This window comes from Odocoileus virginianus, chromosome 9, assembly GCF_023699985.2.
Source record: "Odocoileus virginianus isolate 20LAN1187 ecotype Illinois chromosome 9, Ovbor_1.2, whole genome shotgun sequence".
Taxonomy (NCBI): domain Eukaryota; kingdom Metazoa; phylum Chordata; class Mammalia; order Artiodactyla; family Cervidae; genus Odocoileus; species Odocoileus virginianus.
The window spans coordinates 46,861,692-46,877,566 of record NC_069682.1 but is presented as its reverse complement, the minus strand read 5'-3'; the positions used below and the strand labels follow the sequence as shown (position 1 = coordinate 46,877,566).

Below are 15,875 nucleotides of genomic sequence, written 5' to 3'. Positions count from 1 at the left end.
AGACTGTTGAGAGTCAGGATTCCAAGTGAATTAGAGAATGGAATGTCTTCCAACCATCATGTAAGTTCATAGTCTTCTGTGTCACATAACTGTCATATAGCTCTTCTGTGTGTATACCTACTTAAGTATAAGCTATTGTGCATAAAATCTTGCTGTTAAACCATATATAAATGAGCTGTGTGATGTTATCTCTGTGATAGTTCCAGGTAGGTTTAAGATTTATTTCTGTATATAATATCCTCAATGGCCCAATGGCAGAATGAGGAAGTGTTCCCCCAACAGCCATCAATCACCCTGCTCCACACATCCCAGGCATGGAGTTACCCAAACACCCTGTCTTTCTAAGAGAACAAAAACAAAAATTCTTGACATATTTCTACTTCTTGCCAAATTCATCAAAGTAGATGGTTTCAAATGTCCTTAATATGAAATCCTATTCATCTATATTAATTCTTGATATGAATTCACATTATTTCTCTCTTTTGATTACCTTAGATTTTAGACTTTCTAAAATGTCGTTCCCCAGTATTTAGGCTTCTGACAGGAAATGTTCCTCATTGTTTCCCTTTGACCATTTGAATAGGAATTTGCTATTTTCCTTCTTCTGTTCTACTACTATTTCTACTACTAGCGACAACAACAATAAATAATACAGTGGGTTTGTTCTTTAAGCTTCAGAAGCAGTTTCTGGCTCTGAATAACAAAACAGGTTTCACGTGGTATCTACTTAGATGGGGGACGACACCCGTGTGAATTCTGGCCCATATCTCTCACTCCTTGGGTGCCAGGGCCACTCAGCCAGGAGCGGGAAGGCTGCTGTTCTTTCCCGCCCCCCTCTTTCCTCTCGGGCTCCTGCCCAGATGACGTGAGGGACCAGGAGACAAAGGCCCTTTTCAGCTGTCCATGTGCAGAGGAGTGGCCACGGCTCCCCAGCTTGTCACATCTTCCTTCTGAAGATGATCAAATAATGAGCCACACATCTAGGCTCCGGGGAACACAGGAAACCCCTTGCCGGTGCCCTGGCCGTCAGAGCGCACACTGACGCTGTTTGTCCCTGCGGGCTTCGGGGAGGGGGGTGTGCAGCGCCCTGGGGCCCACATTCAGCAGTGAAGGCAGAGCGCCCGATGGGAGGCCCTGGCTTCCGCTGGAGGGCACGTGCTGCCCCAAAGCTCATCTGTTACAGCCTGATATGAAATCAGGTTTCTTTCCGCAATTGACCTGACTCAGAGAAGGTGAAGCCGGGCTGTTCAGAATGAGGTTTGGCAGGCGAGAGAGGCAGGAAATCCAGAGGAGAATGAGTCTGTAAAGCAGCGGCTCCTTCCAGCCCTCGTGGCTTCCTCTGCCTGGAGAGAAGGGGGCGGGTCCCGACTCTCGGCTTCTGGGACCAGCCAGAGTTCAGGAGTTTGGTAATCTCTGCCTGGTCCGTATGCAAAACACACGGATGTGCGCATGATGAGCAGCGCGGAGGTCCCTGAGACTGAGGGGGAGTAAGGCGAATTCTCATCCGCTCCCAGAAGAGGCGAGGATTGGAGTCAGTCACCAGACTGGCTCCTGGGGCGCTGAGTCAGGGACCCGAGTCCATCTCCACACCACGCGGGGGGTGGTTTGTTTACTCTGGGTTAAAATTTGGCTCTTTGGGGCAGGGCTAAGGCAGTTAAAAGAAATTTCCAATCATTGACTAAGGTCAAGGTAAATCATGACACCTACCCTTTTGATGATTTGCCCTGGGACGTGCTTCCTTATGCCCTGAAATGAAGTATTCATCACAACAGCCAGAGAACAGCACACAAGAGAGATGAGACTGCGCTGTCTTCCCAGGTTTCTGGGGATAAAAGTGGTGGATGAGGCATCCCCTTCTCTGACCTCATTGCCAGCATTCTCATCTTCATTCACTCTTCCCAGCATCTCCTGCTTCCTCCTGTTCTTTCAGGGTGCCAGTCACACCTGTGCCTTAGAGCCTCAGAACTGAATCTTCCCTCTGCCTGTAACATTCTTTCCCCAAATCAGTGCAAACTAACTTCACTTCCTTTACATTTTGACATCAGGGATGAAGCTACAGGTCTTTATATTGGGAAACCAAAATTAAGATGAATGGTAGAGACCAGAATAGAGATACAATAAGTGTGGGGATCTTGGGTTGGGGATCTTGGGTTGTGGGTCTAAAAGAGAGAAAACGATTTGTGAAGGAGGACTTTGCACATGGTAGATCAGTTCAGTTCAGTTAAGTTGCTCAGTCGTGTCCGACTTTTTGAGACCCCATGAATCACAGCATGCCAGGCCTCCCTGTCCATCACCAACACCCAGAGTTTACTCAGACACATGTCCATCAAGTCGGTAATGCCATCCAGCCATCTCATTCTCTGTCATCCCCTTCTCCTCCTGCCCCCAGTCCCTCCCAGCTTCAGGGTCTTTTCCAATGAGTCAACACTTTGCATGAGGTGGCCAAAGTATTGGAGTTTCAGCTTCAGCATCAGTCCTTCCAATGAACACCCAGGACTGATCTCCTTTAGGTGGACTGGTTGAATCTCCTTGCAGTCCAAGGGACTCTCAAGAGTCTTCTCCAACACCACAGTTCAGAAGCATCAATTCTTTGGCACTCAGCTTTCTTCACAGTCCAACTCTCACATCCATACATGACCACTGGAAAAACCATAGCCTTGACTAGACATACCTTTGTTGGCAAAGTAATGTCTTTGCTTTTTAATATGCTGTCTAGGTTGGTCATAACTTTCCTTCCAAGGAGTAAGCGTCTTTTAATTTCATGGCTGCAATCACCATCTGCAGTGATTTTGGAGCCCCCAAAAATAAAGTCTGTCACTGTTTCCACTGTTTCCCCATCTATTTTCCATGAAGTGATGGGACCGGATGCCATGATCTTAGTTTTCTGAATATTGAGCTTTAAGCCAACTTTTTCACTCTCCTCTTTCACTTTCATCAAGAGGCTTTTTAGTTTGTCTTCACTTTGTGCCATAAGGGTGGTGTCATTTGCGTATCTGAGACTATTGATATTTCTCCTGGTAACCTTGATTCCAGCTTGTGCTTCCTCCAGCCCAGTGTTTCTCATGATGTACTCTGCATATAAGTTAAATAAGCAGGGTGACAATATACAGCCTTGACGTATTCCTTTTCCTATTTGGAACCAGTCTGTTGTTCCATGGCAGATAGCCTCTAAATTATTTGGTTAGGAAAACAGGTACAATGTTAAGTCACATAATATTAAGCAGGATAATAACCTTCCAAAGATGCCTATGTTCTGAACCTTGGAACCTGTGAATATGTTACTTTTTATATGGCAAAATGAACTTTGAAGGTGTGATTAAGTTAAGGACCTTGAGATGAGATGATTATCCTAGATTATGACAGGAGGCTTAATGTAATGAAAGGGCTCCTTATAAGAGGCATGCAGGATGGTCAGAGTCAGAGAAAGATATGTGATGAGAGAAGCAGAAGTTGGAGTGATAGCATCTGCAAACAGGGAAATATAGATGGTTTCTAGAAGCTGGAAAAGTCAAGGAAAGAGATTCTCGCCTAAGCCTCTGGAAGGGAAATAGCCCTATTGACCCCTTGAGTTTAGTCCAATGAGGCAGTTTGAACTTCTAGAACTATAATATAATAAATTTGTGTCACTTTAAAGCCTCTAGGGTTGTGCTTGTTATAGCAGCAACAGGGAACAGATACAATGACACAGCTCTGTCAGTTTCCTTTACAAGATAGCTTCTCATTGGGGCCACATCCAATTACCATATTTAAACTTTCAAGTAAAGCCTCTACCAGCTCACATCCCTCTTATTCTGCTCTGTTTTTCCCTTTATTTTGTGTAGTACTTATGTTCTAACAGTGGAGAAGGCAATGGCAACCCACTCTAGTGTTCTTGCCTGGAGAATCCCTGGGACGGAGGAGCCTGGTGGGCTGCCGTCTATGGGGTTGCACAGAATCGGACACGACTGAAGCGACTTCGCAGCAGCAGCAGCAGCTGCGGCATGTTCTAACACGCTCCATAAATTACCTATTGATTGTGTTTCTTGTTTGTTTTCTGAATGTCAACCTAGATAGCCAGTATTTTTGATCATTTTACTAAAACACTGGCACATAGTAGGTGCTCAGTAATGTTGGATAAAAATGTACTAAATCATAATAGATTTACCCAATAAAACAATACTAATAAGAACTTGAATAAGGGTTTGAGCTTGTACTTAAAATCCTTGCCCTGAACCTTTCTTCCAAATACCCAGCCACATGGATGAAAAAGTTAGCAGGGCTATGTAATAAATAGAAATGTTTTCCTAATCACAATATTAAAGGTTGCTGTTCCATGTACCAATATCTATTATGTAGTTTGAATGTCTCTCATGTTATACTGATATTATGTGTTCTACTGGTTGTTGTTTTGTAATGTGTTTTCCACAGTGGAGACATATGACATTATCTTTAATGTCATATGATATCTCAATAATAGTCATCATTACTGACATTACTATTGGTTATTTAATAATGTTAACTTTCCTTGGTAGTTGTTACATTTTTATGATGCTAACTTACTAAAATCTAAAATCACTTTTATATTAGATTAAAAAGTATATTTAGGAGCCTTTCAAGGCACAATGAATCCTTTACAAAAAAGAAATCCTATCCCTTGCCTGTGGGTTGTTAAACAGATTGGGATTCAGAGAATTAAGTCCCAAGTAATCTTGTTATTATTTTGATGTTGCCCTTTTCCTTCCTTAAGAAATGAAATACTTTGGTTATCAGAAGCTGCTTTAAGTGTTTTTTGTGTATATGTCATAATTCTAATAAAAATAGCATTCATGGAGGTTTCCTTTGGAGCCATGGTTAAAACACTCCATCGTGGGTCTCTGTCAAGATATCTGAAAACTTTTTCTTGGCTTCTGGCTTTGAACAACGTTTAAGAGTAACAACAAGGCTTCATTGTACCCTGAAATTTCTGTAAGGCAACATTCATTCAAGTGTTGATCTGCATTTAGCCATCCAAGAATAACAACAGTTATTTATATAATTTTATCCATGTTTCTGTTTTTTCCTATCCCTTTCACCCTTTCACCCCACCCCTGCTGAAACAGTGTAGCTTGTTTGGGATGGGGGTGGGGTGCTATGCAGAGAATATACACGTACAGATATTATTCTTTTTTCCCCTCTGGTTTTGCTATGGCGTGGACAGACAGGACCTTTTTCTTATTAACAATATTATTTAAAAGTTTGACATTTAATATTATTTAATATCATTTTTAAGTAATGGAATAGGCCTCCAATAATAAGGGTATGTTTGTTGACTAGGTTAGCTTAATTCAAGTTAGGATGACCATAGAAGGCCAAAATCTGTGATAAAATGTACAACATTAAGTGGTTTGATTAAAAAAGAAGCTTAGAGTATTTCAGCTATAATCTAAACCAAACCTCAGCAAATAATGGATACAAATATGACTTTCATGGATTTGTGATTTTCTGTGGCCTTTAGTGGCTACCTGAGTCACAGTCAATCCTTACTGAGAAAAATTTGCTAGTGGTTGAAGACAGTTACATGGGATGTGAATGTCCATGGCCTTATGATAATAGATGCTGCCTAAGCTACACAACCAGCTATTTATAAGCACGTTAAAGGCATTAAACCTCAGCACTCAGTTGCTCAGTCATGTCCGACTCTTTGTGATCCCATGGACTATAGCCCACGAGGCTCCTCTCTCCATGGAATTTTCCAGGCAAGAATACAAGAGTAGGTTGCCATTTCCTCCTCCAGGGGATCTTCTTGACTCAGGGATTGAACCCAAGTCTCCTGTGTTTCCTACGTTGGCAGGCAGATTCTTTACCACTGAGCTACCAGGGAAGCTCTAGTTTTGTAAAAATTTGTAACCTCTGCATAAGAATTGTTATAGCCTTGGCTCCAAGATACTTTCTATGTTCAATGTCAGAGCCAGTGGAAAGGAATAAAGACTGATGACTAAGCCAGAGATTCATATATAGCTTTCACTTTTACACAAAGAAGAGACTGGCTAGCAGAGTAATTCATAATGTGCAGAAGAGCAAGGTGAGTCTAGGTCACTGTCATCATTCAAAATCAGCCTTTAGAGAAATGAAGTTGGCAGTTCGATTTGGGCCTGCTAAGCTGATTTCAGGCATCTAAGTCACATGGATGGTGCCAGTGTGTATTCAAAAGGCCATCCATCCTATCAGTGGTCAGAGGTACTGGCAGAGAAGACTTTGCCCCTAGCTTGGAGAACTTCCAAAATCTAGTCAAGATATTGGGATATTAGACTAAGAGAAAAGACCTCAGGTGTAGAGTAAGCCAGCTGCAGTGTCTTCTAGATGAGTTAGAGAAATACTGTTATAAGATGAGTTAACAAAATTAGACATAGGAGAAGGGAGCAACTCAGTGGGGTTGTGTCTCAGTTTGTGTTTCTTTAGGAGAAGAGTGTGAACCACTGATTTAAGTAAAAGTAGTTCCTTTAGAAGATGGTAGGAATATTGGTAGAGGAGTGGGGAAGAGGTATAAGGGAGGGGAGGTGGTCAACAATTGGCATGTTACAAAGACAGTCACAGCTATGGGCAACTGAAGCTTAATCCTGCTGGGAAACTCTGGGAGATCTTGTAGAATCTATCTTGGGGTTAATCTGCCCAAGGGCGAAGGAGCTGGGGTTTGTGTACATCAACATTCTTGACAAGCTGGGTCTGCTGTGTTGAGGGTGACTCAGGCCCCAGGAGCAAGAAAAAGTCATATGTATTAGTCAGGTTCTCCAGAGAAACAGAACAAATAGCATATCCATATCTAAATATCTGTATCTATATCCATAGAGATACTTACTACAAGGGATTTGCTCACAAAATTAAGGAGGCTGAGAAATCCCACAATCTATTATCTACAAGCTGGAGGCCCAGGTTGTAGGAGTAGGCCCAGGAAAGCCAGAGTAGTTTCAACCCAAACCTGAAGGCCTAAGAATGGGGCGAGCTAATGGTAGAAGTCCCAGTCTGAGTCTGAAGGGGCCCAAACTCGGAGCCCATAGTGTAAGTCCTGGTGAAAACCTGAAGGTTTGACAACTAATAGCTCCATTGTGAATGGTAGGAGACAATGATGTCCCTGCTCAAACAGAGACAATGAACTTATTCTTCTTCCACCTTTTTGTCCTTTTTGGGAAACTCCACAGATTAGAAGATGCCTGCCCAATCTCTTCTCAATCTACTGATATAAATGCTAATCTCACCTAGAAGCATCCTTATGGACATACCCAGAAGTAATGTTTTACCAGCTATCTAAGCATCCCTTAGCCCAGTCAAGCTGACAAAACTAACCATCACACCTCAGGCAAAGTAAGGAAGGTCTTGATGATTGGAAAACTCATATCCTGATCAGGATTGTCTAGAAGATTGGGGGTTCTGAGTCAGAAGACAGAAGAAGCAAGTAAACAGAGGGGGAAAAACGCAAGAGCTGACAGCTCATCTTCTGGGAACCACTTTCCACTTCTCCCTGTGCCCGCCAGCAGCAGTACCACCACTACCACCGTGGTAGCAGCAAGACAAGGAAAAGAGTTTACAGGGACCACAGACAGAAGCTGTTAATACTGCATTTCCAATCTCCTCTAGAATTTTCCAAAAGGACTTTGAAAGATTTCTGAAGTCTGAAGTAATTGACAGAGTGCAGTTGAGATCTGAGTGAAGAGAATGTAATTAGGAGTCAGAGACACTGAGACTTTCCTGGTGGTCCAGTGGTTAAGATGTCACTTCCAATGCAGGGGGTACATGTTCGATCCTTAGTTGGGGAGCTAAGATCCCACATGCCTCATGGCCAAGAAACCAAAGCATGAAATAGAAAGACTTTAAAATGATCCACACAGAAAAAAAATTCTTAAAAACAAAAAGAGTAGAGATCAGTTTGAAACCCAAATTCTGCCTTAGTTAATACATCGGGGCATCTTGTTCTACAATTCTGGTTTTATTTTCTGCATAAAATAGGAATTATAGAGTGTGAATTTTATTTTCCAAAAGTTTTTTAAATATTGTGGGTACATGAATGCCTATTGTAAATTGTGATGCACCATGCAAATGTTCGTCTTATGATTAGTATACATTGCATTTGAAAATAGCATCAAATTGATTGCTTATATCACAGACTGGCTTAAAAAGCTAGAGATATCTGAACTTGGCCAAAGTTTTATCCTTTAATCTGACTTATTTATATAAAAAGTTATATAAATTTATATAAAAATCTTACATTATAAGATGTAAAATAAACTTTAAGTGACCAATTAAGTCTACTAAGTTGTCAAATTTAGCCTGGACTCCTTCATCAAAACATGAAAACGTAAATGTGATCAACCTGGAGAGTGAACAGTCAATTGATTTGAAAAGGGTACCCTTCTTTTTTTTTCATTGAATGAATCATTGTAAAGACACTTCTAATTTGGGAAATTTCCCATTTTATGTATCTCTTTATTTCAGAATGAAAAATTTTGAAACCAGTGATTTAGCATTTTCTCCTAAGGAAAATTTTGGAGACAAAAGTGGACTTGCTGCGTATGTGGCTAAAGCAATAGACCCATCCATCAGCTGGGAGGATATTAAATGGCTGAGAAGACTGACATCTCTGCCCATTGTTGCAAAAGGCATTTTGAGAGGTTTGTTTATTTCTCTACTTGAGTTCATTCTGATTTTATGATTCTTTATGGATATGACCATAAAACAATCAATTATTTCCAAGTCATTAATACAGAAATATAAATCCATCTCTCAGTTCTCCCATTTGACATTAATGACTAAATGTGTCTTCCTTCTGAAGGAGAACAGGACTCTTATGAAGTAAAAAGTTACTTTTTATAAAGTAATGTGATTGCCTTATTTTGGATGCCATTGAATCACAGAGCTTGGCAAAACCTAGGTAAAAGGTCTTGAGTTTGTTGCTTTGGCTAAAAACTGCCAACAACTGCTCTCAGATCAATAAGTCCCAAGGAAGATATTATGACAGCCAGATATGTTTAAGAGCCCTTTGTATTTTTCTCCTGTTCCCTCCCAGTACCAATGACTAGAACTGATTTTTTGAGTGTGGTATCCCATATAACCTCTCTTTAAAGAATGGTGGACTAGAACATTAAAATCTTCAAATATTAAGCCATGGTTGTTAAGAAACTTGACAAATTCCCCAGTATCCACATGTATGCAAATCCCAGAGGGAGGTACCAATGAATACGATAATTTGGAATGTAAATGTGTTCACTCACAAAAAATATTTTCTTGCCTTTGAAAACATTTAATACTGTTATATAGATAACTGCCCCAAACATATTATTTCAAATGGAAATGTTTAAGTAAGTGGCTCTGTGATGAGAGATTCTGTTTACCTATCTCAGGGTTAATTATGGCTTAGAATCAAAACTTTTTCATTGGTTTTACTTGAATAGGTATGAGTACTATGGCCCTTATTTATAAAGCTCTTGGGATCCCCCGACTTTATTCAATAGCATGGACACAAAAATAAGCTAACGTGAGTAAAAGAATGGGTCTAATGAAGCTTGGCTACCCACTCCAGTATTCTTGGCTTTCTTGGTAGCTCACATGGTGAAAATTCACCTGCAGTGTGGGAGTCCTGGGTTCAGTTCCTGGGTTAAGAAGATCCTCTACAGAAGGGAACAGCTACCCCCTCCAGTATTCTGTCCTGGAGAATTCCATGTACTAGTCCATGGGGTTGCAAAGAGTTGGACACCACTGAGCAACTTTCACTTTTCACAATGAAGCTTTTAAGTAGTGAAGATATGTTTAAATCCTGATCTGTCTTAATCTGTGCTTTTAAAAGATATTGTTATATTCTTTTCTATAGACTATTGTCAGTTCAAAATTTCTGTGGATTATACTTTTTTGAGTCTATACTGATATTACAGACACCTTTAAACAACAGTTTCTCTGACCTTGCTTGCATTCATACTGTAGTCCATGATTGTTAGTGCTACTTTCTGTAGCTATGTTCCACTGTAGATACTGAAATATTAACCCAAAGGATCTGTCCCATTTATTTTCTCATTCATTCACTTATTCACTCACTCATTTCATAAACATTTACTATGCTTACTGTGTGCTAAAATAAAAGACAATAATTTGAGATCCTTGGCCAAAGGACATCTCATTCTTGGAAGGGACAGACATAAAAACAAGAATTTGGATGACATAAGATGTTGTAGGTGCTGAGATTGAAATCTATGAACTGTAAGGGTGTGGCTTAAATAGTATTTGGACAGTTATAAAAAGTGATTTAGGGAAGGTTTCATTTCAGAATGGAAGATGATCCTTGACTTTTGTCTTGACATCAGGTCAAAAGACTCTTTCAGACTTCAGTTGTGACGAAATACAGCAGTCACAAGTAACAATGTTAAACTATGTAAGCCATGCTAGAGTATGTAGACTTTAAGATGGTTGAGAACCACTAAGAATCTTGATGAGGGAAACAACCTCATCAGATTATCAATGTAGAAAAAGCAAGCTTTGTATAATGGGCTGACTCAATGGAGGTGGCCTAACTGTGGTCAGGGAAGCAATTTAGGAAACTGCTGTAACCTGGGTAAGAATTGTGGCTAATCCCTGGTAGCTCAGCTGGTAAAGAATCCACCTGCAATGCAGGAGACCCCAGTTTGATTCCTGGGTCGGGAAGATCCACTGGAAAAGGGATAGGCTACCCACTTCAAAGTATTCTTGAACTTCCCTTGTGGCTCAGCTGGTAAAGAGTCAACCTGCAATGTAGGAGACCTCATTTCAATCCCTGGGTTGGAAAGATCCCCTGGAGAAGGGAACAGCTACCTACTCCAGTATTCTGGCCTGGAGAATTCCATGGGCTGTATTGTCCATGGGGTCGCAAAGAGTTGGACATGACTGAGCTACTTTCACTTTCACTTCACAGTAGTGTCAGTGAGGAAACCGAAAGGTTGTAATCCATTTAGAAAATTATTTAAAAAATTATTTAAAAATAATTAAAAATTATTTTTAAAATGCTGTTTCAAGTATTTAATCACTCTTATCACAGAAGGCTCACAGCAGTTCGTGTAAAATCACCAATTTAATTTTTAACCAACTTTTCAATTTTGGATTCCCGATATACCTAATTTTCTACAACTTTGTCCTCTAGGATATGATATGAATCTATTGAATGAGACTTTACTATCACATGTTATGTTGAAAAATGTATTGACTTCAAGAATATCATTCTGTGGCCATTACACCAAGGACCACTACCACCATCATTACTTCTCTTTTTTCTTTCTTATCCATATGTTACATGTTTTTCACTCAGTAGACAGCCTGAATGTTTATTGAGTAAAATACTTAGGGAAAATTGCATGAATATGTATAATTAGAGAGAGCTCAAAAGCAAGAGAAGAAGAGACTGGGCTTTTCACTCAGTAGACAGCCTGAATGTTTATTGAGTAAAATACTTAGGGAAAACTGCATGAATTTGTATAATTAGAGAGAGCTCAAAAGCAAGAGAAGAAGAGACTGGGCATTTGGCATTTGAAAGGAAATAACTTATTTGTACATGTGCAGTTTACATTGTGTAGCTTCTCTGTAACTATTTACTTCATTTATTTAACAAACAAGAATCATCACTATGACAACAACTACATTAAGTGGTGCATAGGTTCAGTCTGGGTGGAGGGGAGGCGGGAGTGGTAAGGCCAATTCTGGGAAATCCAGGTCTCATTATTTCACAGATCTTCATCCAGAAGTTACATGGGTTGACTAAGAGTCATCTATCTTTTTTCATTTTCCTTTTACCAGAAAGGTACAGATTATGTTTGTAGGGATATGAAATCACAGGCAACTGAGAAGATCTCAGTGAAACATCCCCCCTTACCACCGTTTTAAGGATTGCATTCTAATGAATGCAAGTAAGACAGCAAGATGCAATCTCTTGCTGTGGTTAAACTCTGTCTTTGGAAACTTCAACACAAACTCCAAATATGTACTTGAGACAGAGTAAGGTTTTCCTCAGAACTCACGCTAACAAATGGCATTATAAACAAAGGCATGAGCTTTTTAGAATTTTTTTCTAATTAAAAAATTTAAAACTAGGCTATCTCACTTCTCTAGTGGTTTTTGGCTTCTCAGAGACTTCTTTAACTCATTATTATCCTATCTATAGTTTTTAAAGACATTCTCAAAGAATATTCACTCAGTGTTCCTGAATTGTGTTCAAAACTGCTGCCATGAAGCTGGCATTGAGTTACTAAGCTCCTGCTGAAATAGCTTAGAGTCCTGCTATATGTCTGTTGTCCAAGGCCTTGACAATAGATAGAAGATAATACTACTCTAAATCTTGAGTACTTACTTTGGTATTTAAGATTAAGTACGGAAATAATGTATTAATAAGATAGCAAACAGTGCTATTCACTATTGACCATTGTGTTTGTGAATCAGTGTATTAACTGGCAAATTAACAATTGTGGAATGTCATACCAGTAAACTCTAAACATTAACGAAAATATCCAAGATTCATGAACATTTACTATGATCACTTTGACTCTCTTGTTAAGAAAACATTGCTTTTCTCTCTGGGTTAAAATAAAATGTGAACAAGATCATATAAACAACTAAGGAGAAGGATACATAAATGGTCATAAATGATTACTTTCATTTTTTTCTCTACATACTCACTATCCCATCTTCTGAGCAAACCATTCAGTGATTTCTCCCTACATTCCCAGCACTGCCTGGTAGAACACAGAAAACCATTTGAGATGATAGAAGACAACAAATTAAGACTTAAATAGTACTTCCTTCAAAATGAAAAGCTCGTAATGATCATAATCCTCACTAGGATGAAAATTTATTGTTATAAACAAAACTTCAACAGACTTGCCAAAAGTATCCAGCAAATAAATCTTCCTCTACCTATTCACATTCTTAGTTAATATTCCCTGTACCATCAGCTGAAAATAATAATAATAATCATATTTATCTGAGTGCTCAATATGTGTCAGGTACTTTCTAAGAGCTCATTCAACTTATTTAATCTACAAACCAATCATATTTGAATCTTTATCCCCATTTTGTGGTTTAATATACTGATGCACCAAACAAATTAAGTAATTAGCCACTTACATGGAAAGCATGTAGCAGAAATGGCATTCAAATCTAGGTGGTCTTACTACCAAATGTAAGGGGTTAATCTCTTTTTCATACTGTATAGGATCAGTATATTGACAGTATTCAATATCTTAAGACACAGGTTATAGCTACCTGGTGGCAAGTATTTGCATTATAAATCAGAGGATTACATATATCTTTGATCATGAGGTTCATAAAATATATTTCAAATATTTTAATTTTTTAACTTTTGATTTTTATCTTTCATATCACACATGCAATTAGATAACCAGAGCAATTCCAATTACATTTTACATTGTTTGTTAAGGTTACTTATAGGTATTGATACATCTAGACATAAAAAAATACCATGGTATATCTCTTTACTAGAGTGGGTAAACTCATGCAAACATTAAAACTCAGTTAGCCAATATGGCAGTCACCAGCCAAGTGTGGCTATTCAAGTCAATTAAAATTAAACAAAAGTAAAATTCAGTTTCTCATTTACACTGCCACACTTCTATTACTCTATGGCTATTTGTGTTACTGTATGGAACCACACAGATGGAGAACATTTCTATAATCATAGAAAGTTCTCCTGGATAGCATACAAGTCTGTGTCTTTAGAGAACCATTTCCTAAACATGTTTTAAATGATAGTGTGATAGCATATTGGGCTTCTAGTTCAAAATGATAGATTGAGCACATTTGTACCGTTTTATCAAATTTAAGACCCTACGGAAATTAAAGCAGAGAAATCTAAGTATGCATAACACTATGACAGCAAAGGAAAGGAAGACACAAACAGCAGAGAAACTTCAAGACATTTATGAAAGAAACAAAATGTAAAGCATATTGACATATTGAGCATATTGACAGCAGGAAAATGAAAAGAACACTGCCCCTGTAGATAGTCTTAGTGAGAACCCTGAAGGCAGGAGCAAGTCATATCATAGGGTGCTTGAGTGGTTCTAGTGTCTAGAGTGCAAGTGTGACAGAGATGAGGGATGAAAAGTGGAAGCTGAAAGCCAGAGGAATCACTGGAGTTCAGTTTGTGACACTCACCCACTAGCCCAGGGGAGACTCCACTGAAGATGGGTAAGGTCTGCTGGGGTCCCGGGGTGTCCAGGGGATGGGTCTCTGCCTCCTGCTGGTGCCTTGGAGGGGTGCAGGGTGGTGAGGAGCTGGGGGCCACGGGGTATCCCAGGGGTTTGTGCTCCAGCCCAGGGGAGACTCTGCCTTTAGCATCACAAGGCATTTCAGAAATTTCAAAACATAAAAGACGATGGTTCAGTTCAGTTCAGTTCAGTTCAGTCGCTCAGTCTTGTCTGACTCTTTGCGACTCCATGAATCACAGCATGCCAGGCCTCCCTGTCCATCACCAACTCCCGGAGTTTACTCAAACTTATATCCATCGAGTCGGTGATGCCATCCAGCCATCTCATCTTCTGTCATCCCCTTCTCCTCCTGCCCCCAATCCCTCCCAGCATCAGGGTCTTTTCCAATGAGTCAACTCTTCGCATGAGGTGGTCAAAGTATTGGAGTTTCAGCTTCAGCATCAGTCCTTCCAATGAATACCCTGGACTGATCTCCTTTAGGATGGACTGGATGAATCTCCTTGCAGTCCAAGGGACTCTCAAGAGTCTTCTCCAACACTACAGTTCAAAAGCATCAATTCTTCGGCACTCAGCTTTCTTCACAGTCCAACTCTCACATCCATACATGACCACTGGAAAAATCATAGCCTTGACTAGACATACCTTTGTTGGCAAAGTAATGGCTCTGGTTTTTAATATGCTGTCTAGGTTGGTCATAACTTTCCTTCCAAGGAGTAAGTGTCTTTTAAATTCATGGCTGCAGTCACCATCCGCAGTGATTTTGGAGCCCCAAAAAATAAAGTCAGCCACTGTTTCCACTGTTTCCCCATCTATTTGCCATGAAGTGATGGGACCGGATGCCATGATCTTAGTTTTCTGAATATTGAGCGTTAGGCCAACTTTTTCAGTCTCCTCTTTTACTTTCATCAAGAGGCTCTTTAGTTCCTCTTCACTCTCTGCCATAAGGGTGGTGTCATCTGCATATCTGAGGTTATTCACATTTCTCCCAGCAATCTTGATTCCAGCTTGTGCTTCTTCCAGCCCAGTGTTTCTCATGATGTACTCTGCATATAAGTTAAATAAGCAGGGTGACAATATACAGCCTTGACGTACTCCTTTTGCTATTTGGAACCAGTCTGTTGTTCCATGTCTAGTATCCAAATGATAAGGGCTTGAGGAAAATTAGAGATATCAAGGGAACATTTCATGTGGAGATGGGCACTATAAAGAACAGAAATGGTATGGACCTAACAGAAGCAGAAGATATTAACAAGAGGTGGCAAGAATACACAGAAGAACTATCCAAAAAAGATCTCCATGACCGAGATAACCATGATGGTGTTATCACTTACCTAGAGCCAGACATCCTGGAGTCTGAAGTCAAGTAGGCCTTAGGAAGCATCACTACGAACAAAGCCAGTGGAAGTGATAGAATTCCAGTTGAGTTATTTCAAATCCTAGGAGATGATGCTGTGAAAATGCTGCACTCAATATGTCAGCAAATTTGGAAAACTCAACAGTGGCCACAAGACTGGAAAGGTCACTTTTCATTCCAGTCCCAAAGAAAGGCAATGCCAAAGAATGCTCAAACTACTGCACAATTGCACTCATCTCACATGCTAGCAAAGTAATGCTCAAAATTCTCCAAGCCAATCTTCAACAGTATTTGAACTGAGAACTTCCAGATGTTCAAGCTGGATTTAGAAA

At 39.9% G+C, this 15,875-nt stretch overlaps 1 protein-coding gene across 10 annotated transcripts in view; it reads left to right on the top strand.

Moving 5' to 3' along the window:
• Positions 1–15,875, top strand: part of HAO1 (hydroxyacid oxidase 1) — a 137,103-nt gene that overhangs the window by 25,884 nt on the left and 95,344 nt on the right. For all 10 annotated transcript variants that reach the window (XM_070472309.1, XM_070472307.1, XM_070472306.1 and 7 more), the window contains one exon: positions 8,446–8,621. In XM_070472309.1, the coding sequence (XP_070328410.1) occupies positions 8,446–8,621 (176 nt within the window). The remainder of the gene's footprint in view (positions 1–8,445; positions 8,622–15,875) is intronic.